At 47.0% G+C, this 25,956-nt stretch overlaps 1 protein-coding gene across 4 annotated transcripts in view; it reads left to right on the top strand.

The window, feature by feature from the left end:
* Nucleotides 1–278: 278 nt before the first annotated feature.
* Nucleotides 279–25,956, top strand: part of MECR (mitochondrial trans-2-enoyl-CoA reductase) — a 40,792-nt gene continuing 15,114 nt past the window's right edge. For 2 of the 4 annotated variants that reach the window (XM_069079064.1, XM_069079067.1), the window contains exons 1-5: nt 281–508; nt 15,823–15,920; nt 17,146–17,277; nt 22,309–22,452; nt 24,962–25,064. In XM_069079064.1, the coding sequence (XP_068935165.1) occupies nt 330–508; nt 15,823–15,920; nt 17,146–17,277; nt 22,309–22,452; nt 24,962–25,064 (656 nt within the window). In that variant the 5' untranslated portion in view covers nt 281–329. Of the gene's footprint in view, nt 509–15,822; nt 15,921–17,145; nt 17,278–22,308; nt 22,453–24,961; nt 25,065–25,956 lie in introns of all 4 variants that reach the window. The other 2 variants (XM_069079065.1, XM_069079066.1) reach the window with 2 other exon arrangements.

Consider the following 25,956-nt stretch of genomic DNA (forward strand, 5'->3'; position numbering starts at 1 on the left):
GTTCCTTCCAGCTCCGCATTTTGTGTTCCGGGGTGCCATTACGACAGGACGGCTCGCCAAGGTCTGTGCCTTGAGGAGGCGATGGAAGGGGGCCTAAGCCGAGAAAAAGGCCTCCCTGTCCCTCTTTCTCTCGCAAGAACAGCCCACCTCGGTGCCCAGAAGCTCCCTCTCGTGGGCAGTAGCGGCCAGGAGAAGGCGGTGCGGCCCCTTTAAGCGGGACCGGGGGCGGGGCTCCGCAGGGGGCGGGGAGGTGACGCAAGGCTGCGGCGGGGGCGGGGCGCGCTGTTGCCGGGTCCGCGCCTGGCCGTTGGACTCTGGTGCTGGTGACGATGTGGGCGCCGCGGGTGGCTCGGGGTCAGCTCCGGCCCCGGCCCCGGCCCCGGTGGTGGCCCCAGCGGGACGCAGCCTGTCGTGCGGCCTTCTCGTCCTCCCGCCCCGTGGCCCGCGGCGCCGCCGGGGTCCGGGCTCTGGTCTATGGGCAGCACGGGGAGCCGGTCAAGGTCGTCGAGTAAGAGCCGGGGGAGGGCGGGGGGCGGGCGCCGGGGGGGGGGGGGGGGGGGCGCCCAGCGGGAGGCACGCCTCCCCTCCCTCCTGCCAGAACTGGGGGCTCTGGCTCGGGGGTTCCATGCCTCGGCCTTTAGGTTCTAGATCGCCGTCGGGGGCCTCGAACCCTCTAGTTCCGCGTTCCGAGGCCCTTGTCCTCTCTAACGTTCCACATTCCAAGCCCAAGCCCCTCTCCCATTCAGCTCTAACGGGCCGGGTTCAGACGTCCCCTAGGATCCCAAAGTTCCAGGTTTATTCACCTCTAACTTTCCAAGTTCAGGAGGCTCATCCAGTTCCAACATTCCAAGTTCTCAGCCCTAACGTTCCAAGTTCGGAGATCCTTTAGAGCCCTAAACTTCCAAAATCAAAGGACCTCTTGGGCTCTAACATTCCACTTTCCAAGACCCCATTGAGCTCCAAGGTTACAAGTCCAGCGGCCCCATTCAGCTCTACTGGGCCAAGATCCCCAGATCCATTAGAACCCAGAGTTTCATTTTTATTTATTCACCTCTGAGGAACCCCATTCACCCTTAACCTTCCAAGGCCGGGGGCCCCATTCACTCCAACATGCTAAGTTCCGAGATCCATTAGAACCCAAAGTTTCATGTTTATTTATTCACCTCTGTTGAACCCCATTCACCTTTAACCTTCCAAGTCCAGGGGCCCCATTCAGCTCTTCTGGGCCAAGTTCGGAGATCCATTAGAACCCAAAGTTTCATGTTTATTCACCTCTGAGGGACCCCATTCACCTTTAACCTTCCAGGCCCCTTTAGAGCTCAGATGATACCCATTCAGATGTTCCATTCAGCTCCAATGGCTGGTTCTTCATTCTAGGTTCCCTTTCAGCTCCAATGTTCTACTTCTTTAAAGATTCTTCTAGCTCTTACATTTCATGTTCTAAAGGCCCATTTTGGCTGTAATTATGTTTTAAGGTGCTTTTCTAGCTGTAAGTTTCTCTATTCTAAGGTCCTTCCAGCTGTAACCAGCATTGTAAGCTGTCTTCTGGTTTTAACATTTTGTGTTTTATGAATAGAACCTGGGAGAAGGTTAATCTGTTAGGAAAGGAAAAGGGTCTCTGGAGCTGTATAGAGATCTTGTGAGGGCAGGATTCAGGAGTCTTTGTGGAGGGAAGTTCTGTGGGAGGATTGTAGATTTGAGGTGAGGACAGGAATGAGGAATCTGGGAGTGGGGGGGTTCTGTGGGAATGAGTCTCTGCAGGAGGAAGTGACTTGGATCAGATGGACTGGTGGCCTAGCATATTGGATGTGGACTCCTTTGGGGACACTGGGAACCCATGCTGCAAAGCACATCAGGTTGATTAGTAAAAGGACAGAAATTGTAACCCCTTGTATTTATTTGTATAGCAATTTGCAGGTTTTCAAAGTAGGGTAAGGTAAGCACTTAAAATGCCTACTGTGTACCAGGTACTGTGCTAAGTGATTTGCTGTTGTTGAGTTTTTTTTTCATTGTGTACAATTCTTTTGGCCCCATTACTATTCAGGAAGGCCAGTGGGGACTGCAGTGGAATCAGGGCACATGGAACCTGAGAATGCCTCCAAAAAAAAAAAAAAACTTTTTTTTTTAATTAACCTACTTCCCCCCATTAGAAAAGTTAAAAAAAAAAAAAAGGGGGGGACGGCTAGGTGGCACAGTGAATAGAGCACCAGCCCTGGAGTCAGGAGGACCTGGGTTCAAATCAGGCCTCAGACGCTTAACACAAAAACTAGCTGTGTGACCTTAGGCAAGTCACAACCCCAACTGCCCTCCAAAAAAAATAAAGAAAAAAACATGCACAGTTCGGAAAAATAAATCCCTGTATTGACAATGTCCAAAAATGTCTATGCCTCATTCTGCATCCCAAGTCAGGGGCTGGGTCTTGTGCTCTGTCATCAGGCTCTCCTGGTTGCTCATTTTGCTGATCAGAGTTCTTAAGTCAGCTGTTTGCCTCTATAATGTCATTGTCATTATAGAAATTTGTCTGCTGGTTGTCAGTTCCATCTGCATCAGTTCATGGATGTCTTCCCAAGATTCTCTGAAACTGTCATTTTTTGTCATTTCTAAAGAATAGCCAGTTTTTGAGCAGTTTTGAAAGGAGAATGGAGGGAAAGGGAAGGGGAATAAGCATTTAAACATCTTCTATGTGCCAAGCACTGTGCTACTTGCTGTGCAGATATCTCAGCTGATCCCCATGACAATTCTGTGAGGTAGGTACTATTGGGACCCCTTTTTGCATTTGAGGAAACTCAGGTTCACAATCTAGAATCTGAGGATGAATTTGAACTCAGGTTTTCCTGACTCCAGGCCTCTCTGCCTCTAAAGGAAGGGGTATGTTTTGGTTAAAAATAAATCAGTCTTGGGGCAGCTAGGTGGCACCGTGAATAGCACACTGGCCCAGAGTCAGGAGGACTTGAGTTCAAATCCGGCCTCAGACACTTGACACACTTACTAGCTCATTGACCTTGGGCAAGTCATTTAACCCCAATTGCCCTGCCCTCCCCCCTCCAAAAAAAAAATCAATCTACAGTCATTGTTAAACACCTATCTTGTGCTAAGCACTGTACTAAGTGCTAGGGATAGGAATTCCTTGCCTTCAAGGAGTTTGTTGGAGTAGGCCACATGTACATACAAGAGTATATACATAAGATAGGTGTTTAATTTGTTCGGTGTCTTCTAAGTGCTAACTACAGTGATAGATACTGTGGTTTCAAATACAAAGGACTTTTGAAATGCAGTTTGAGGAGGGCCAGCATTGGTGAGCTGGGGATCAGTAAGGGCATAATGGAGAATGCTGGTGTTTAAGCTGAGTCCTGAAGGATACTTAGAGATTCCAAGAGGCAGAGGTGAAGAGGGGTGGTAAAGGCTCAAAGATACAGACAGAGCGTCTCGTAAGCAGAATGGAGAGCAGGCCCACACAGTTGAGTCAGAGTTCATGGGGAGTGACCAACTCGGGTGGAGACATAAGAGCAGCCAAATTCGTAGTGGGCTGGGCGAGGTTTGGGGGTCAGGGAACAGAAAGGGGAAGGATGTTGGATTATGCAGAAGAGAAAGTACTTATTTATTCCCATGTTAAGCAAGTTCTCCTTTTGGAGAAGAAATAGAAAGAAGCTGGTGAGATGCTCTCATGTAATGCCCCAGAGTTCCACCACGTAGCTCTTTCCTGTGGAGGAGCAGGTGTACCTTCCTTCTCCCACTGCTCCTGAACACAAGCTCCGTTTTTTTTTTTTTTTAATAAAACACTTTTAATTGCTTTTTTTTTTTTTAGTTTCAGCATTCACTTTTATAAGATTTTGAGTTCCAGGTTTTTCTCCCTCCCCAAGACAGCAAGCAATCTGATATAGGTTTTACATGTACAATCATATTTCCACATCAGTCATGTTGTGAAAGAAGAATCAGAACAAAAGGGGAAAACCACTAGAAAGAAGAAACAAAAGTGAAAGTAGTAAACTTCAATCTGCATTCAGATGCCATAGTTCTGTCTCTAGATATGGATAGCATTCTCCATCATGAGTCTTTTGGAATTATCTTGGATTCCTGTGCACAGTGTTCTCCTGGTTCTGCTCGCTTCACTCAGACGTTCCAGGTTTTTCTGAAATCTCCCTGCTCATCGTTTCTTATAACACAATAATGTTCCATTACATTTATATACCACAACTTGTTCAGCCATTCCCCAGTTGCTGGGCATCCCCTCAGTTTCCCATTCTTGGCTACCACAAAAAGAGCTACTATAAATATTTTTGAACTTTTTGTTCAAAGTTTGTGTCCTTTTCCCTTTTCTATGATCTCTTTGGGGTACAAATCTAGTAGTGGTATTGCTGGATCCCAGTTTTGTTGCCCTTTGGGCATAGTTCCAAATTGCTCTGCAAAATGGTTGGATCAGTTCACAACTCCACCAACAATGCATTAGTGTTCCAATTTTGCCACATGTTCTCCTACATTTATCATTTTTTTGTCACACTAGCCAGTCTGAAAGGTGCGAGGGGGTATCTCAGAGTTGTTTACTTTGCATTTCTCTAATCAGTAGTAATTTAGAGCATTTTTTCATATGACTATAGATAGCTTTAATTTAGAAATTCTCTTCTGTGGTCAGCTAAGACCTGGCTCTTCCTTTACCACTGAGGCAGGGAGCACAAGGAATGTCATGTTGAACATGGTCATTTGATAGGAGTCTCAGAAAACCATTTTATCCTAGAAAAAATCCCATTTCCTTTGCATAGCCTGAGTGACCAGGGCATTCATATGAGCAGCAGACTCAGTGCTAGACCACAGGAGCTGCAGCTCCAAAGCCAGTGTGGCCCCTGGGACAACAGGCTCTGACTGGCAGCAGCTGCATCCATGCTGAGGTTTTCCCAAAACCCCAAGCAAGTGTACCAGTAACAGGCAGCACTCTGATGTTTGCAGTGTACTTTACACACATCCCTTGAGCATCATAACAACCGAATGAGACAGTATCATTAAAATAGGAAAACTGAGGCCCTTAGGGATTAAGTAACTTGACCAAGGTTATACAGCTAGTGAGTGTCAGAAGCAGGCTTTGGGTCCAGACTTCTTCTGACTCCAAACCTAACATATTTTAAAAAAAAAAAACTTTATTTTTTTAATGAACTTAATCATCAACAGTACACAAAAATCCCAGTGTGCAAAGAACAGCTCTGAAAGCTGTAAGAATCCATGATTCCAGGGGTGGCTAGTGAGTAAAGTGCCAGCCCCGGAGTCAGGAAGACCCGAGTTCAGTTCCGGCCTCAGACACTTAACACCCACACCAAAAAACTAGCCGTGTAACCTTGGGAAAGTTACTTAACCCCTCCAAAAGGCAAAAAAGAATCCATGATTCCAGAGTACTAAGAGGGGATGGATTCGGGATGCAATGTGAGAGATCTACATTTCTTGGACATTGCCAAAGAGGCATTTTGTTTTGCTTAACTTTTTGTTTGTCACAAGGATTTTGTTTTTCTTACAGGTTTTGTTTTTATCTGATGGAGGGGTCAGGAGAGAAAATAGATTTCTGTTCATTGAAAAATTTTCATTTAAACTGCAAAGAAGAAGGGGAGTGTACATAAGTGAACTGTTACATTGTTTTTTAAGTGTCAGTTAAGTTTAATACATTAGTATCAAAGTTGTCCTGTTTGTATCCCCTTTTGAACTTTTTTGTTTTCTTCTCTCTATTTTTGATTGCTACTCTGTTGGCATCTCTAGTACCGTGTTTCCCCGATAATAAGACCTATCCCGAAAATAAGCCCTCCCCTTACTGTGTAAGATTCCTCTAAAATAAGCCCTCCCCCGAAAATAAGCCCTATTGAGATTGCTACTGTAGTGAAGGTGATCCCCTGCTCTACACGCTACATTATGGTATCCTCTGTATGTACCGTCCCCCCCCCAGGTGAAACGCACTCCGCGCTCCGAGCTGCATCCAATCAGAGCTGCAGCAGTGAGCGCGTCATCCTTTTCTTCCCCAGTGATTTGCTTATTGAATAAAGGTACATTTTTTTGTTCACATTTACCTGTTTATTAAAATTGCTGTCAATGTTCATTAAAATAAGCCCTCCCCTGAAAATAAGCCCTCTGGTGTTTTTCTGTCCAAAAAAATTTAATTAGACAGTGTCTTATTATCGGGGAAACACGGTACTTCCCGCTCAATCACATTCTTTCCCCTCTCCCCAAGACCTAACCACCATTGCATTTTCCAAATGCCACTCCTTTGTCCATCAGAGTGCTCCCTGCCAGGGAACCTCTCTCTTCAACCAAAGTGAAGCCTCTGCTCCTTTCAGATTTGGAGACAAAGAGATGAGAAAGTACATTTCCCTCTCCTTTCTGCAATTCTAAGATTTTTGTAAAACAACAGCTCAGCATCCTAGAGGGTCATGGGCTTCTGGCCTGAAAGGGGGCAGGTTAGCAGCATTTCATAACCCAGTTCCTGAAAACTAAGCAGTGCATCACTTGGGTGCCTGCCCAGCTCTGCTCTGAACCAGCTGGAACAAGTTAGGAAGTTGAGGGAGCCACTGGTTAAAGAACCTCTGTAATGAGTGGTCTTTCAGCGCCTCCTTTAGGGCTCTGATTGCCCCTAGGTAGCTATTCATTTCAAGATTAACGCTGGTGTTTGGAGCCAGAGATCAATGCAGGTGATCTTAGAGGTTGTTTTGTTTATAGTTCTTAAGCCAAAATTATAGTACTTTTATAAGAGGCAGAAAGGATTGCTGATTTTCTGATATGAGGCTTTTTTTTGAGTACAGTTGTAAAAGCTAAAGATGCTTATTTTCCTGGAGGAACATGGGTGGATTCCAGGAGTAGGGGAGTTAACCCAAGAATGCAGGCCCTTCTGCCTTAGTTTCTCCATCAGGGAAATGAATTACAGAGCAAGGAGGGGCTGTTTTATAGATGGGGAAATGATTCAACCAAAGTCACAGGAGAGCTGGCACTTGAGCCTTAGGCCCCCGGCTCCTCTGTCCAAGGCTCCCCCATGGTGCCTCCCTTCCAGAGGGAGCTGAGCAAAGGAGAAAGGGTTTCTCCAAGTGGTGAGGACAGATTGGAGGACAGATGTTTCAAAAATCCTCTCTCTCACTCTCTCTTTTTCTCTCTGTCTAGCTTTCTTTCTGTTTTCTCAGTGCTTAGCACAGTGCATTTCTTATATAAGACACTCAGTATGCATTGGCTGTATGTTGAATGAATGACTCCCCCCACTGGGAAACTGTAAAATAATAATAGTATTGATAATCATAATAGCATCTAACACTTATATAGAGCTTACTATGTACCAGGCACACTGTTAAGTGCTTTTAACATGTTATCTCATTTGATCCTTACAGCAACCCTGGGAAATAGGTGATGTTCTAATTCTCCAAATGAGGAAACTGAGGCACACAGATTAAGTGACTTGTCCAGGGTCACACAACTAGGAAGTGTCTGAAACTGGATCTGAACTCGGGGTCTTCATGACTTAAGGTCCAGTGCTGTGCCCACTGTGGCGCCCCTAGCTGCCCCTGAACATCTAGGATATATATCCCTGAGATTGACCAGCAGTAGGACGATGGCCTTGTCTTACGTAAAGGGAAAAGGCTGGGGTTAGATTGTGTGGAATCAAAATTTCTTCTTAGTAATTACTGACTTTGACTTAACACTTTCTGATCACATGAGCCTCACAGCAGCCCTGTGTGGGGGGTGGTACAGGTGTTGGCCCAGATGTGGAAGGTAAGCCTCTCTCTGAGGGCAGCACCCCCTCTGCTGCACCAGGCTGCCTCCTCCGGCTCCTGGGGAACGCTTCGCTGGCAAATCTAAGCAGCACCCCACCAGGGGAAGCCCCTGGGGCTGAGACAGCTGGCCTTCACAGATCACTCCCCTCTTTAATCAATTCTACTGGTTCTCCAGGCCCTCTTGGATCAAGAGGAAATATGAATGCTTCTGGCATTTAAAGCCCTTCCCAACCTGCCGCAGCCTTCCTTCTTACACATCTCTCCCATCCATGCAGTCCGCAGTCTTGCCAGATTGGCCTCCTGACTGTTCCCCCAAATGATCTTGTCTCTCATCTCTGTGCCTGTGTGCAGATTGTACCCCGTGCCAGGAATGCACTCCCTCTGCAGCCCTGCCTCTTAGAAACCCTTATTTCCTACGAGGCACAGTTTATTCAATAGTCACAAACATTTATCAACATCTTCTTGTGTCAGACATCATACTGAGCACTAAAATGCAAAGGCCAAAGTAGTTCATTCCCTCAGACAACTTCCATTCTCATCTCAGTGATCCCATGTAAATAACTAGGGACATACAAGGTAGGAAGGAAGGAGACGAAAAGTAATCTGAACATTTAAGCAGCTAGGTGGCATGTTGGATAGAGCGCAGGACCTAGAGGCACAAGAGACCTGAATTTGGATCCTGCCTCAGAAAATTACTTGCTATGTGAGGCCAGGCAAGTCACTTAACCTCTGCCTCAATTTCCTCTCCTGTAAAATGAGTCTAATAGTCATTAATACTATAGTATTAATAGTCAGTATTGTCAATAATCAATCAATAGTCAATTGACAATAGTCGATAATACCTATGTCACAGGGTTATGCTGGTTAAATGAGTTAACATATATAAAGCTCCTTGCAAATCTTGAAGCATTTTAGAAATGTGGTTACTATTTTACATCTAGTTTGGATATAACTATATTTCACTATCTCTTCTAGGTGGACTGTAAGCTTCTTGAGGGTAGGCATTGGTTCTCGTCTCATTGTATCCTTGCTTATATGTAAGCATACGTGCTAGGTGGTGTGTGTGTGTGTGTGTGTGTGTGTGTGTGAAAAGTGTACGTGTAGATATATGTCTGTCTACACACACACTTTATCAGTATTTGTTGGCTAATTGGGGGAGACTGAATAGAGCCCATAGGAACAGGGGCATAGCTGGAAATTGAGAAACCCACAAGTAGACCCTGGCCGCAGGTCTCTTGCCCATCATTAGCCTTGCAGTAAAGTGGAGCTCCAGCCTCCTCTTCATTCACCTCTTAGGCAATCTCTCCATCTGTGGGAAGAGACAAAGAGACTGCTGGCTGGCAGGGCTCCCTCCCTTGCTGTGTCTTGCTTTCCTGAGCCACAAACACATACTTTAACATGTCAGGTATTTGCCAGTGGGTAACCCTCGTACCAGCCTAAAGGGTTTCACTGAAGCTGGTTTTGCAGGCAAGTGTTTTGTGGACTTGAGAGGCTTCTGGTGATATTTTGCTGAATGACACAGGAAGAGAGCCAGTGCCCCAGGCCTGAACCTGATGCTTGAAGTAGCATCCCTTTGGTCTCCAGGCCCCGAGGCTCAAAAGGAATGTTTGGGCTGCACCTGCACTATAGTACACAGAAGCTGGTTCACTGGTGCCTCTTACAACTTCCCTTTGACCCATTTTGGTATGGGGGAATTGAGAGAAAGGGGTCAAATGATTTTCGATCCAGCTGCCAGACTGAGACATAACCGTGCTATGGTTGTTATATCCATGTGTCATGTGATCCATCCCTGCTTGGGAATGAGGCAAGCAGAGCTTTGAGCCTTTTGGGTCTTTGACCAAACCAGAAACTGAGCCCGGGGAGTTTAGTCAGATCAGGGAGGCAGAGTCTGGTCGGTCAGTGTCCTTTCCTCTGCTGCATGTCTGTCTGACCTCAAGACCTCAGTTTATACTGGGAGATTTCCTGACTGAATCCTGAAGCATGGGTGACAGGACAGTGTGATAGAGGACTGCATGACACAAACAAAACCTGTATTTTGTGTCGTGGCCTAGAGGACGTAGTCAGAGAGCCCTAAATTCAGATCTTGCCTCAGACATCTTGTAGGTTGAATGTAGACAAGCTGCTCAGCCTCCCCAGGTGTCACCTTCCTTCTCCCTCACACGGGGGAAGGGAAGCACTGTGCCCATGGTTTCACTGGGAGAGAGACTTAACACTGAGGGAGTAACATCACCCTGGCAGAGTCCAGGCCACCCACAGGTTAAGTCACCTGACCACTAAGTGGTACTATAGTGCACAGAGCACTGGGCCTGGAGTCTGGAAGACCTCTCAGGAGTGAGGGACCTGCCACCTCAAGGCCACATGTGGCCCTCTAGGCCCTCAAGTTCAACCCTAGGGCCCCATGTGGCCTCGAGGCCACAGCTTCCCCTTAGTTCAGATCTGACCTCAAACTTAAACTAGCTTTATATCCCCAAGTAAGTGACTTCATTTCCATTTACCTCAGTTTTCCTCATCTGCAGAATAGGGATAATAACAGCTCCCAGCTCCCGGGATTAGCCGGCCCAGCAGCTGTAGGTGCTGTATGAATGTTTGTTCCCTCCCAGGGTCACACAGCCAGCATGAGTCATCAGAGGCAGAACCTAAACCTGGAGCTTCCGGGCCCACAGGCTGGCTGCCATCCACTTGACCTTGCTGCCTCTCTCACAAGAGAGATGAGGGATATAAAGACATGCTTTTTGAAAAGTCATGACTTTTTTAAAAAGTATTTGTGACCCATGATCATTCTGCCCCTTTTCCACCTCCAGAAACCAGAGTAACAGTGAATCACTTGAGACTGTCAAGTAAAGGGTGCCAGATAGCATTCATTGGATGCAGAAGGCCCGTAACAGCTGCTGAGTTGGACAATACCCACCCTGAGCCTCCAGTCCAAGGGGTTAATAATCCCCAGGGCACCAGCCCCTCCTCACCCCCCTTAGAAGGCTCTTTCTTCTGCCTGCCTTTGTCTGCCTTAATGCTGGGCAGCATCACTTACAGCTCCCAGAGAGCCTTTGTGGCTTGTCTGGGCCGATCTCTGTGCAGGGCCCTTGGCATCTGACCAAGATGCCCGGCGCCGTGAAAGGGTCATGGAGAAGAGGTCCACAGTCCCTGGGAGGGAGCTGGAGATCTATCCTGCCTGTGTCCAGGACACTCTCCTTTGTGCTTTGTTACAGACACCTGTCTCTTGGTGAGTTTTTCAAAAGAGTCCCTATGGATATTGTCAGGGGTTGGTTGGCTATAGATCTAACTTTAGGAATTCAGACGTGGCACCCCCTCCTCCGCTCAGCCCCAGTGGTATCCTTGGCAACGCTGAAACAGCAACCAGCAACCTGGAAGTTTGTGTGATATTGATGACATTCCTTGGGGGTCAGGCCTGGACAGGTTTCCCCTGGAGGCTTGGGAAACCTACCTGACATGTCTCTTGCCTGCCCCCTGCTGGCAAGCGCTGGAATTTTCAGCCCCAGTTCTTCATGGTGAAGTGGCCCTTGGAGATAGTCCAGTGCCCGGGTTCTTTTATTTGATCCACTCTGAGAGGAGTCATCAGATTGCTGCAGGAGAGCACGGCACCCAGAGCTAAGAACCCTAATCGAGTCCCATCTCTTCTTTTTATTTTATTTTTTCACTAAACAAAAAGCTATTTTCTCTCTCTCTTCCCCATTGGGGTGAAAAAGAAAAGAAAACAGCCCTTGTAACAAATATGCCTAGACAAGCAAAGCAGCCTCCCTCATTGGCCATGTCCAGAACAGAATGTCTTTTTCCGTATATGTCATTGCTCACCTCTCTGCCAAGCTGTGGCCCAGCACCCTTCATCGTGGGTCCTCCTGACTCATGTTTCACTCACATGTTGCTCTGCATTGACCAGTGTTCTTACATCTTTCAATGTGGTTAGTGTATAAATTATTCTCCTGGGTCCGCTCCATTCTAACCATTCTTCCCAGGTTTCACTAAAACCATATGCCATCATTTCTTTAGCCATTCCCCAGTAGATGAGCACCCCTCAGTTTCCCATTCTTTGCTACCACAAAAAGAGCTGCTATAAATATTTCTGTACATGTGGGTTCTTTTTCTCATTGAGTCTTTTTTTTTTTTTAAGCAATCGGGGTTAAATAACTTCCTCAAGGTTACACAGCCAGTTATTTCTGGGTGTGGTGCTGAGTATCTGAGCCCGGATTTGATCCAGGTCATCCCGACACTGGAGTCAGTGCTCTTACTCGCTGAGCCACCTGGCCGCCCCTAAGCAATTGGGGTTAAGTAACTTGCTCAAGGTTACACGGTCAGGTGTTTCTGGGTGGGTGCTAAGTGTCTGAGCCCGGGATTCGATCTCCAGGTCTTCTCAACACTGGAGCCAGTGCTCTTACTAGCTGTGCTACCTGGCCGCCCCTCTCATTGAGTCTTAGTAGTGGTATTGCTGCCAACTTCCTCATTTTATAGATGAGGAAACTGAGACCTAATGAACTTAAGCGACTTGCCCAATGTCAAATAAGTAGTGTCATTCATGGGATTTGAACCCAGGGCCTCTGACTGTGTAGCCAGGACTCTTCAGTACTGCCTTGCCAGGAAGACCTAGTTCAAATCCCACCTCAGCCAGTTACTAGCTAAGGCAGCCTCTGAGCCTGAGGCTCCCTACCTGTAAATCAAGCATGCCGAGTAGCACCTGCCTTACTGGCAGGTGTGGGAATATGTTAGCCCTCCCTGGGCCCTGGCCCTCCCCAGAGCCTGCCCCCCCTTAGCTTCTTCATGGCCCTGAACTGGAGCCTCCAGCAGCAGAGAGGCCCTCTTCTGTCTCAGCTTATCTGCTGATTGTTGGAGTAACATTGGCTATGTTTTGTACCTCACTAATGACATCACTCGTGTTTTCTACTAAGAAACAGTCTTGGGTCAAGATTTACAACTGGAAGAGGCCTTTGGAGGCCATCCAGTCCAACCTCTTTGCTTTTCAGGTGAGGAAACTGAGGCCCATAGAGGAGAAGGGTCTTGCTCAAGGTAACTTAAGTACTAAGTGGCAGAACTAGAATTGAAATCCAGTTCCTCTGACTAGAACTTTCTACTCTGACTACAACAGACTACAACTTTCTCTTGTATGACATCCCCTCCCTATGTCTTGTGCTGTCAATGTGTGGACAGACATCTGTAACTCAGCATAGCAAAAATGGAACGTGTGTATGTGTATGTGATGCACACATGTGTATACATATATGTCCCCCACTCTCCACTCTCACAACTAAAGCCTTGGTCCAGGCCAGAGATCTGATCATGTTATGACTGCGCCCAACTTCGGAGGCTCCCTCCAGCCTCTAGGAGCCAATATGAAATCCTCTGTTTGGCTTTGAAAGCCTTCATAACTGGGCCTGTCTTCTAATGCTTTACTCCCTTCTGAGTGCTCTAGAGTCCCTCTCCCCTGGCCCTGCTATTCTTTATCCATGACATTCTATCTCCCAGCTCTTTGACTTTGCACAGACTCTCCCCATCCCTGTAGCCTTCTCCCTCTTAATCTCCAGTCTCTTGACTTCCTTCTACACAATTCAGACCCCACATTCTAGGTTCCCTCCAGTGCTAGTGGGCAGCTGGGGGCACAGTGGAGTGCTCCTCTTCATGAGTTCAGATCTGACCTCAGACACTTACTGTGTGATCCTGGACAAGTCACTTAACCCCTGTTTATCTTACTTTCCTCATCTGTAAAATGAGCTGTAGAGGGAAATGGCAAACCACCGCAGTATTTTTGCAAAGAAAACCCTAAATGGGGTCACAAAGAATCAGACATGATTGAAATGACTCAACAAAGCGACTGCTAGTACCTGAGATTCCCTTCCATGTATTCTGTATATATCTCTTATATCCATGGGGGAAGGGGAGGAAACACACATTTAAGTGCCCACCGTGGACCAAGGCACTGTGCTGAGTTCTTTACAAATATCAACTCATTTGATGCACACAATAAACCTAGGAGGCAGGTACTATTATAATATCCATTTTACAGCTGAGGAAAATGAAGCAGGCAGAGATTAAATGACTTGTCCAGGGTCATAAAGCTAGTAAGCATCTGGGGCCAGATTCTAAATCAAGCTGTCCTGACCCCAGGCCCAGAGTGGAGCTGCCCCAGTCAGCTGCCCTGGGCATTTGCATGCTGATCCTTCCAACTGAGATAGCTGCACAGCCAGTTAGCACAGTGCTTGGCACATAGAAGATGTTTGAATGTTTATACCCCTTCCCTTTCCCTCCATTCTCCTTTCAGAACTGCTCAAAACCGGCTTTCTTTAGAAATGACAAAAAGAACAGTTTCAGAGAAACCTGGAAGACGTCTGTGAACCGATGCAGATGGAACTGAGCAGGACCAGCAGACCAGTTTCTATAATAACAATGACATTATAGACATTGAGTTCCCAGGGGGCAAGAGTTGGGTTTTTTGCCTTGCTTTGTATCTGTAGCACTTAGCACAGGGCCCAGCACATAGTAGGTGCTTAATAAATGTTTGACGATGATGAATTCTTTTTTTTTTTTTAGTTTTCAACATTCATTTCCACAAGATTTTGAGTTACAAATTTTCTCCCCGTCTTTCCCTTAACCCCCATCACAAGATAGCTATCCTACTGAATGCCCTTTCCCCCAATCTGTTCTCTCTTATATCCTCCCCCGTTCCCTCCCCCCTAACTTTCTAGTAGGGCAAGATGGATTTCTATACCCCAGTGCCTGGATGATGATGATGATGAATTCTTTACTGCACAGGTTGGTATGAGGCTTAGATAAACTCCTGAGCACAATTAAGCAATAACAACAAAAAATCCCCAAAGCAACACCCAATCCAAAGTCCATTGACTGTAGACATTGATCACAGAAAAAGAGCTCTTGATGGGAAGGTAGATTCATGGGGTTAAGGGGAGAGTTATTGTATTCCCATTGCAAGGTAGCGTATGTAGTAGGTGCTTTATAAATGCTTCTTACATAGGCAGTATTATGCAACTGGGAAATAAGATATGCAGGTACTAGGGTATAGAAACCCGTCTTGCCCTAGTAGAAAGTTAGGGGGGTGAAGGAGGAAGATATAAGAGAGAACAGATTGGGGGAAGGGATATTCAGTAGGGGTAGGGGAGAGAGAAAAAAATTGTAACTCTAAATCTTGTGGAAATGAATGTTGAAAATTAAAAATAAAAAAATAAAGTTTGTTTCCTTTTTTAAAATATAGGCAGTATTTCTTTGCATTAGAGTCAGCTACGCACAACCAAACATGATATAAAGACTCTCCCTGTTTCCTGTCTAGTTCTGTCCTACCACCAGCAGCCCCGGCCTCACCTGGCAGAGCAGAAAAGAGAAGGCTATGGACAGGTCAGACCCAGTCAATAAACAAGCATTTCTGAAGACCAACACAAATAGCCCCCACCTTCACTGAGCTTACATTCTCTTGGGGAGAAACCACATAAGCACATGTAAATCAGCACAAAATATACATGGAGTGATTTGGGGAGACCAAGAAAGGCCTCATCTGGGTGATGACCTTGGAGCTGACTCAGAAGGAACCCACAGGAGTAACAGGAGATGGGGAATGGGATGTTGTGTGTGAGGAACAGCAGAAAGGCCAGTGACCGGGACCTAGAGTGTGTAGAAGAGAGGAATGAGAAATCATCCTGGAAGGGGAGGCTGCAATCAGATCGGGAAGGTTTGGTTTGGTTTGAAATGTGGAGTTTGCATTTTATCCCAGAAGTCGTCAGAGGCCTGGAGCTTTCTGAGCAGGGGACAAAGAGCCGACCCATGCCCTTGCTCTGCTAGCTCCCAGTCTGAACATACCAGTTTGGTCCCTGCACCTCCCCTAGCTGAGGAGAGCATGCATTGTCCCCGTTTTACAGATAGACAAAATGAGACTTGGAGAAAGGGAGCAATTTGCCATGGCCCATGCTAGTGGCAGGTAGGTTGGGGCCCAAGTACCAGTCTCTTGACTCCAAGGCAATTCCTGCCACTCCCTGCATCCCAGGAGCGTCCAGAGAATTTTCCCTTCAAGGGGAGACAGTTTGAGTGAAAGGTGCCCGATCCAGGCTTGGAGGTGCTAATGCAATTTCGGTTTTATGTTTAGACTGAAGAACCTGGAGCCAAGTCCTCTGGGCAAATCCGACGTCCGGTTGAAGATGCTGGCAGCCCCTGTCAATCCAGCTGACATAAATGTGATCCAAGGTAACCTTGGTCTTTGGTTTATGTTAACTGGCATTTCGCCTGTGAGCTAGCTCACTTCCTTTCCTCTGCTGGGCTGGGAGTAGGGTTCCTGTCCCTAGGTTACAGATGATATCAGCCGAGCTGGTGATTCAGGCCTGTAATGCATGCCCATGGGGCACATTGAGGCTGGTGGGTCGCTTGAGCTGCAGCAGGGCTAAGGCCAGTCAGATACCCACACTAAGTTGGACCCCAATATGGTGGCCCCCAGGGGCAGGGGGCTCCCAGGATGCCTAAGGTCCGGTTTCCAGGCCAGTCTGCAGTAGAATAAGGCCCCTGAGTGTCCAGATGGGGAGGCCATGGTTTTGTTGTTGTTTTAAAGGTAGTTTTGTCACATGATCCCCAGCCCATGAGCCATAGGTGAGACCGAGTTATTCCAAGTGTCTAAAAATCCACAGGGAAACCAAGAACGCTCAGTTTCATCTTTATTTAACCAAGGGTGGAACTGTCCATCTCATTTAGGGACTCAGGATGACGACGAAGCAGTCACACCTGTGGACTGGACACATACAGGCTCCACATACAGGGTACTGTTTGTCAACTGTATGCACATAATGTGATGAACAAAATACAAATTCATTTAAAAGGGAAGGGAGGGATCATTCACATAGTGCCTGCTGTGATTGTGCTAAACTCCTTTTATAAATATGATCTCGCCTGACTCTCAGCAACCCTGGGACGTAGGTGCTCTTACTATCCCCATTTTACAGTTGAGGAAATTGAGGCAAAGGTAAGTGTTTGAGGCCAGATATTAGCTCAGAAAAGCACCATTGAATTCATAGTAGCTTCTTGTCATTATTCATTTTCTCTGTCACTATTAATAATACAACTGGTATCATGTGGGATCCTGTGACATTTTTTGACATTCAGAAGGGTTCCTTATACTGAAGGTGATTGGGAATCACTGAACTAGCATGTCAAGTCTCTTTGAATGGAGGAAAGAGTACTGTGATACAAGGAAAGGAGTGTTTGCCATAGAGTCAGAGGACCTGCTTCTGCTGCTGCCTGTGGGCTGGTCACTTGGCCTCCCTGGGCCTCAGTTTCCTCATCTGTAAAAGGAAGTGTTGCCTTGGACAGCCCCTGAGGTCCCTTCCAGCCCTCGTGCTGTGACTCCCTGCCATTTCTCCATTTTAAGGTTTAAGAGTTAAAGGGAGGGTAGGTGACAGTCTGTGCTTTTTTCTACCCCCAGGGAAATATGGCATCCTTCCTGAGCTGCCTGCTGTTGGAGGAAATGAAGGGGTCGGCCAGGTGGTAGAAGTGGGCAATGCAGTGACAAGAGTAAAACCTGGGGACTGGGTGATCCCAGCTAACCCGGGTCTCGGTGAGTTCCTCCAGGCCGTGCTGGGTCAGGCCTGACGTCTTTTCCTCCATGGGGCAGCCTTTTTGGAGCCTGTGTATTCATTGCCGATCTCATTAGCTTCCTTCAACAAATATTTACCATGTGCCTCCTGCTCTGGGAAATTCCAGTGTTCCTTTAATGAGCCCAAGCTGCTCTCTGAAACAAAGGCCTTCTTTTGAGCACGAGTATCCTTCGAGGGATGCTGTAAAGATGTGGATTCTGTGGGGGAAAAAAGGTTGGATGAACCTCCCCTGTGGTAAGAGGCAAGGCTGACTGATAGCCATGTAATGTCCAGAGAACGTCAGGATGCGCTCTTTTGGGCAAACTTAGGGCAGGTAAGAGTCAAAGCGTGACCAAGCTTGGAGGGGTCACATTCTGCATCTTTACACGGAATGCCCACATCCATGAGCTCACGAGTCTACCAGAGCAGGACATCTTCACCTGGGGCCATGAACTTGTTGTATTTTTAACATCTTTATAACTATTTCCGTGAACCAGACTTCCTTTGTAATCCTGTGTATTTTATTCATCCTTATTGATCCTATGCATTTAATAAGATGATTCTGAGCAGGGAGCCATAGGCATCAGCAGACCCTGCTCAAGAATGCCTATAGCACAGGAGAAATTTTAAGAAGCCCTACTCTGGCATATGTGGGATACTTTGCATGAGGTACTGAGCCCAAAGGAACATCAGAATCAGCCAGTGCACTCAAATTTATTAAGCACCTATGTGCCAGGCACTGTGCTTTGCACTGAGGATAGAAAGTCAGAAGACAGCCCCCTCTCAAGGAGCTCCCAGTCTAATGGGAGAGACAACATGCAGACAGCTATGTACAAACAAGGATGGACAGAATTAATAAGCCAAAGGAAGGCACATAGAAGTAAGTGCACCCTTAGGAGGAGTTAAGTGCCTTGCCTAGGCTCACACAGCTAGTAGCTTAGTTGCTTGGCCTGATTATTTCCCCTTGTATCTTAGCTCTCAGCCCCCTGCTCCCTTTCTGTGGGGTTACAGCATGCCCCTTCACCAAGGGGTACCTTTGTTCCACCCACTCCCAGGTCCACTGTTGAATGGGATGGACTCTGTTTCCCAGTTTTCTCTCCCAGCCCACCCTGACCTCCAGCAAGCACACAAGAAAGCCTTTTTGAGGTTTTCAGTCCCTAGTTAAAGGGAAACTGATGGGAATTAACAAAAAATGAACAATGAGGAAGTCAGACCTTTATGAGAAATCTTTCCAAGTCTGTGGTAAGAGGCAACAGCTGTTCTCTTTCTCTGGGACCTTGGCACATTGCCACTTGTCTCTGGATCTCCATTTCCTCTTCTAGCAAGCAAAGTGGTTGGACTAAATGATCTTTATAGTCTTATCTACAATTCAGTGATTCTCTTCCTCAGCCAGACCTTCAGAGCAGAGGGTCATAAGTATAGAACTGGAAGGAATCCTGAAGGCCATTGAGTCCAGTTGAGGAAACTGAAGCAGCAGTGCAGTTAAAGGACTTGTCCAAGGTCACACAGCTTAGCACCCTCACACCCTTCACTGACTCCTCTTTCATAGTTCAGTCTTTCAGGCCCTCTCCAAGCATTAATTATTATTGGTATTATCTCATTTACCTTTTTGTTGAGGTTCAAATAGAAATTATTATTATCCGAGGCTTTTCTTTTATAATTTAGTATTCTGAAAGCTATTGTGCATTGTCTATAAAAATAACTGCATTTGGTTATTAATATCATTATCATTCCAGTCTTGGGGCTCATCTTTCCCACACTTCTGTGTCCCTAACATCTCACCAAGGTTTATGTCCAAAAATCCTGCGGATTTTATTTGATACACTTGAAAACCTTATTCTGAGAACGCGGTCCATAGCTTTTGCTGAACTAACAAAAAGTCCATTACATTTTTTTTAAAAAAGGTTCAGAAACCTTGCTTGCATGAACGAATGCTTCACCAGGGAAATCTGTCCTTGCCCACTCCTTGACATGTCAGGAGTATCCCTCTGCAAGAGCCCAGGGGATTAGAATGACCTTTCTCTGGTTCCAGAAAACCTTGCCCTGGGCATAGCCTGGGATTGGCAGATGTCCAAAATGCTGCTCCCCCAAAGTGCCCGTGATTGTGCTGTCAATCAATCAAACACTTATTAAGTGCTTATTGTGTACCAGGGACTAAGCAATAGAGATACAAAAAGAGGCAAAAGACAGCCCCTGCCCTCCAGGAGTTTACAGTAATGGGGGAGACAACAAGCAGATCCGTATAATGCAAGCTGTATGGGGGGTAAATTGTTCAGTCGTTTTCCAATCCTGTCCAATTCCTTATGTCCCTATTTGGGGTTTGCTTAGCAAAGATGCTGGAGAGATTTGGCATTTCTTTCTCCAGCTCATTTTACAGATGAGGAAACTGAGGCAAACAGGGTAAAGTGACTTGCTCAGAGTCGGACAACTAGTGTCTGAGATTGTATGTGAACTCAGGAAGAGTCTTCCTGACTCCAGGCCTGGTGCTCTGTGCACTATGGCACCACCTAACTGCCCCAATAAGTAGGAAGTAATTAAGAGAGGGAAGGAATTAGAATTAAGAGAGGTTGGGAAAGGCTTCCTATAAAAGGTAGGATTTTAGTTGGGACTTAAAGGAAACCAAAGAGGGTCAGAGGGGAAGAGGGAGAACATTCTAGGCCTGGAGCCCAGAGATACTGTAGTGTCCATGGAACAGTCAGGAGGCCAGTGTCACTAGACCACAGAGTACGTGGGGGGAAGTAAGGAGACTAGAAAGGGAGGAGGGAGCCAGGTTATGTAGGGCTTTGAGTGTCAACCAGAACATTTTGTATTTGCTCCTGGAGGCAACAGGGAGCCCCTGGAGTTCATTGCAGCCTATTGGCAGGCCCCTGCTGCTCACTGACCACTTCCCACAGGACGGCTGCCAGGGCTGTTAGATATCTAGCAGCTGGATGAGGGTTTCTGGGGTTGGGTCAAGTCCCCCTCCCCTTCAGCTGCCCAAGGAAGTAGGCCATTTGGAATAGCCAGCCTGGCCACCCCACCTCACCCGTGGACAATCTGAGAACTGATGTTCAGGCTAGAGGAGGGAAGGGGGCAAGGGAGGGGCTCTTTCTGATTCCAGAACAGCTTTTTTCAGGCTACAGATTAACAAGGAAGGCCCCAGTCACATCCCCAGCTCTCTTCCAGGTCAGTGAGGATGACTTTGGATTCCATTCTGGGTCAGTGTCTGGGCATCTATACACATGGAATGGAGCAGACTTCCATTTCCCTTTCATTCACTTTCCTCTTTGGCCTCTAGGGGCATGGCAGGTGCTGCCAGGCTTTTGTGGCCTACAGTGAGATAGAGTTAGAGGCAGAGAGACAGCGAACCCCTGGGAGATTAAAGCTTCCACATCCACCCATTTCCTGTCTCAGACTCTTCTCACTGGGGCCTCCTCATTATTTCCCTTTCCTGGAATAGTTACATAACCAAAGTGTCTGTACCATCCCATCATGTGGTACATGATGAGCAGTGGCCTAAGAGTTAGCAGGCCTGGACCCTGCTGGCTCTGGCTGCTGTGTGACCTGGGGCTGGTCACTGCCCTTCTCTTGAATCTCAGCCTTCTCATCTGTCACACAAAGGGGTTGGTGTAAATAGTCGCTACATCTGACCTCACTTTTGTAGGGCGGTTTTTTGTTTCTTTTTGTTTTTAACTTTGGGGAATTTTTTGGACTGTGACTTGTGACTTTATAGATATAGGGAACTTCCAGGGAGGAAACTCACAAAAAACCATTTCTTAAGAACTTGTTGATGTTCAGTCACGTCCAACTCTTCATGACCCCATTTAGGGTTTTCTTGGCAAAGTCATGGAATGGTTGCCATCCCCTTCTCCAGCATTTTACAGGTGGGAAAACTAATAAGCCTTGGGGATATAAAAGACAAAAATTAAGCATTCCCTCCCTTCAAGGAGCTTACACTCTAAATGGGGAGACTGCATGTATGAGCTAAACCATATGCACAGTTGAGCCAAGGCAGTGGGGGTTAGTGCTTGCAGCAGCTTGGAGGGGATTCAGGAATTGGGATTCATGTGAAAAGGTCAGCAGCTGCTCCCTAGCTTAGGAGGGAGCTAGAGAGGGCAATAAATGAAGTGCTGGCCTTGGGATCAGCGAGGCCTGAGTTCAGTCAGCCAGTGAACATTCATTAAGCACCTGCTGTTTGCCAAGCCTGGTGCTAAGTGCCGCAATTGAGTTCTGCCTCCACCACAAACCAGCCATGTGACTTTGGGCAGACCATCTCACTCAGCTGTGTTTCTTCACCTGTAAAATGAGGAGGTGATAGCACCTCCCTCCCAGGTGGTTGTAAGGATCACAAGAGACACCAGATATGAAACACTGGGCAGACCTTAGAGCTCCATAGCAGTGCTGAGTGGCTATTAGCCTTAGAAAACTGCCTGAAACACTGAGAGGATAAGTAGCCCATACTCACAAGATGCTTTCATCTCTCTGGATCCTCAGAACGACCTTGGGAAGTTGAGGCTTTTTTTTATCCTTCATTTTGCCAATGAGGAAGCTGAAAGTAAGAAGTTGAATGACTTACCCAGAGTCACACACATTAGAAAGTCGAATTCTAATTCAGCCTGATTGTATGAGAGAGAAGACTCGGGCCCCAGTCTTCTTGACTCCAAAGACAGTCCTCTCTCATTTTGAATGTTGCAATCATATGACTAACCGCTTAAGTCAACAAGAACTTACTAGGCATCCCTTGTATACCCAGCACAGTGTTCTGTGAGGTGGGCAGCTGAGGAGTGGAGATAGTCACTTCTCTTTCCTGAAGATGAGGCAGCTATTCCATACCTGCTATTATTGCTGTACTTTTAATACCCTCAAATCTTTCATTATTTCCAGATGTTTTAGAACATCAGATTTTGAGACCTTTGCTGAGCAGAGTAAGAATCTAGAAAGATGAAGGGTTTGGAGGGGCAGTGACTAAGCTTCAGGCCTTTGGGAACAACCCAGCTTCTTTGGTGTGTAGACAATGATCTTCTCTGACCCAGGAACCTGGCGGGCTGAGGTTGTAGCCAGCGAAGAGTCCCTGATCGGGATCCCAAGTGACATTCCCATGCATTGTGCAGCCACCCTGAGCATAAACCCCTGCACTGCATACAGGATGCTGTTGGACTTTGAGCAGCTGAGACCAGGTGAGGAAAATGGAGCTGTCCAGAGTGCTGATCCAGGGGCCCTGGGGAGCTGAGAGGAGGGCAGCCCAGCACGATGACCTTAGCCTGCGCTGGGGGGCACCAGCAGTCCTCCCTGCTTTCCTCTCTGTAACAGTGAGTCTGCAGTGAACTCAGGCAATGCTAACCTTGTTTCAACCAGGAGAACTCACCAGAGGCAGCATAGTAATTTCCTGGGCTCCTCCCTCTTTCACCACAGCTTGTCTCCTCCCTCTATCCCATGGTCTCTACTCACACAGCTACCACTCCCCTGCTCCATATCCATCTCTCAAGCAGCTCCCCTCTCCACTCCATCCTCTGCACTTCTGTCAGTGATATTCCTAAAACATAGGTCTGCCCATGTCACTCCCCTGCTCAGTAAATTCCAGCTGCTCCCTCTTACCTAGAGTGAAATAGAAATGCCCTTCTGTAACATTTAAAGCTCTTCACAGCCCGGCTCCAGCGTGCTTCTCCATCCCTGTTATACATGATCCCCTTTCCTGCACAGCTACAGGCCATCCTGCTGTTTCTCATCCATCAGATGCTCATTTTCCATCTACACACTTTCCTCAGTCTGTCTCTCCCTCCCTTCTCCACCAGCCATGGCTAAAATCCACTCCTCCTGACCTCCAGCTCTTAAAACCCCTTGATTTAGGCTTAGCTCAAGGGCCACTTTGTCCATGAGACTGTTCTTAATCTCCTTTCCTCCTCTTCCCCAGCTGCTAGTGCTGACCTCACCAAAATTACCCTGCATTTATTTCATGGAGATCTTGTATAGATTTTGTATAGATTTGTGTGTGTTTACATATGTCTGTATCTGTTTATATTTCTATACGTACATGTTGTATCTCCAGCAGACTGTAAACTCTGTGTGTATATCAGAAGTGAAGCAGGAACTGTTTGATGCCTCTATAGTCCCAGTACCTTGCACAGACTTTGGTTCCAAGTAGGTGCTTAATGAAAGCCGAGAATTGATTGGTTAACTTGCCTTAGGGAAGAATAAAACCGAGGCCTGGGTAGGATTGCCCCTGGGGCGTAGTTGTGAGTTCTTCTCCAAGTTTTGCCTGGGATTATTGCTTTATTGGTTGCCAAGGGAAGCAGCCTGATGGAGAGCAGTTTTCAGGGGTCTGACAGTGACTTAAGAACTGAAGAACTCACATTATGTGTGCCATGACTATGTGTTTAGCTTGGCTGATCTCGTGCTCCTAAAACCATTGATTTCCTGGTTTCCAGGGGCTGTGATGCCCAAATATTTTTGTCTGTTAGTGCCATAAATGGAGGCCATTTCCTGGTCCTTACTATGGTAGGCATAATTCGCCCAAGATGGAGAAAAAACATTTCCTATTTTATTTTAAAATCTTGAATAACCGTACCTAGAGATCAGCTGACTTCCCTCATTATTTCCTAAACCAGCAAGACACAAATTTATCCCCTGAGCCTTTCTCACCATTTTGCTTGGATTTCTTGAATCCACTGGGATTTAAACCAAAGGAGTGTCTACTTCCCTTGCTCATAGAATGGTAGAGCAGAAAGAGAACTTGAAACCTAGAATTTCAGAATTAGAAGGCTCTCAGAACAGAACATCGGAGCTGGGAGGGGGCCTTAGAACATAAACTCTCAGCTAGGAGGGCCCTTAGAACATAGAACAGAGACTGTCAGAATCTAATGGGATCTGATCATGTGGGAGCCAGCAGAGTCCGTAGGAGATGGAATTGTAGGTCTAGAAGAGATTTTGGAATGTCAGGGCCAGGTCATCCAAGCCTCTCATTTTAGAGCATGGAATTTAGGCCTTTTAAAGGGGTAGTGACTTGTCCAAAGTCACACAGTGAATTAGAGCTAAAACAGGACCCCAGTCAGCCATCACATAAGATCAGAGTTTAGAATAACCTCCTTCCCTCCCTCATTTAGCAAGAGGCTCACTGCTTTCCAGTATGTCCTCAGAATACCAGTGGCTCTCTAGCCGTTATCATCAAGGAGTAAGTACCTCGAACACAGAAAGCAGGAATTGTGTCTTTGGAGGAAGAATACTCTTCTGTGTCATTTATTCTGGACAGAACCTGATTCCTCCAGGGCTCGACTCTCTGTCTAACCCAGAGCCTAACCAGAGGGGGTCGAGGGTGACTGCTCCTTTCTCTGTTACACAGTTGTTAGGGAAGAGGCTCTTTGAATCCTCAACAGACAGGACCAGGGGTGAGCCCTGGGATCCTGCCCCTAAGTGATCCTAGTGGGGAGGAGTCACTGTGAAGCAGAAGCTCATTCCAAGTGGAAAGTCCCTTCATTCTTTGTATCCTCGAGGCCTAGCACAGTGCCTGGCATACAGTAGACCCATAATAAATATTTGTTGACTGATTGACAGCAATATTTTGTTTAAAGACATTAGGCGTGGCTTGGATGACAGTACGAGACCCACTCTGGTCCTGGGAGTCTGCGCTGGGAGGTCCTGGGCAGGGAAGGTGTGGCCTCTCGAGTTGTGTTTCTCTTTTCACCACTCTAGGGGACTCTGTCATCCAGAACGCAGCCAACAGTGGAGTGGGGCAGGCAGTCATTCAGATTGCTGCAGCCTTGGGCCTGAGGACCATCAACATTGTCCGAGACAGGTAGGGAAGCAGGAGCTGCACTGTGGCTTGTTTGCTTTGTCACAGAGCCTGTCATGAGATCTTTCAGGCTATCCCCAAGGGTCTAGTCAAGGGTCAAGACCCCTGACTGAAGGGCAGGAGCTGGGAAGGAGGCTGGATTGCAGTGAGGCCAGAAAGCTGAGCACAGGCCACCTTCCAGAAGGTTCCTAAGAGCTGTGTATGCAAATATGGCTCAGGTGGATTTAAGAAAAGCTAAATGTGCTGTCCCCAGCTCTGGCACTAGATCACAGAAAGTTCAGTGAAGCACCAGGCCTGATTTCTCCAGTGCTGGGGACAAAAAGTCAGCCCTAAGGAATGAAATGGAGGTGGCTTGGTTAGATGGATAAAATGTCAGGAATTAAGGGGGAAACTCCCTTTCTTAGATTCTCAACCTTATTTGTTACTTCCATCACGTGGGAAGGAACCAGTGCACTATTTTCAAAACAGCAACTGCTATTTGGGATGTTGAAATGTTTTGTTCTTTGAGATGAATGAGTTTCCCAAGCCTCCCATGTCAGGAGTGTAGTACAGCCGCTGTAGTAGGGGCTCCAAGGCCAGAGCCACAGCCTTGCCCCCACTTCTGATCCTGGCCTTCAGTTTGTTGTGATTGATCAAGCACCCTCAGGTGGCACTTGCCATAATCTCAGGAGCCCACCCTGGGAGTTAGAGAATGGGAAGTGGGGCATGATGTCCTGTGGACCATACCAGTAGAAGGAGTAGAGGGGTTGAGCTGATTTGTTCTAAAGTATAACAGCATGACCAAGGGGGCAGGAGGGAATCATGTCCCTTTTAAAGTGAGATGAGAGCTTTGTTTGTCTCAAGGAGAGTCTGGCTGTTAGGAATTAGGAAACCTGGAACCCTGGCTGATGGGGCC

Source organism: Petaurus breviceps, unplaced genomic scaffold, assembly GCF_028583685.1.
Source record: "Petaurus breviceps papuanus isolate PSGF00001 unplaced genomic scaffold, PetGlider_PUasm1.0 91041, whole genome shotgun sequence".
In the NCBI taxonomy this organism is placed as follows: domain Eukaryota; kingdom Metazoa; phylum Chordata; class Mammalia; order Diprotodontia; family Petauridae; genus Petaurus; species Petaurus breviceps.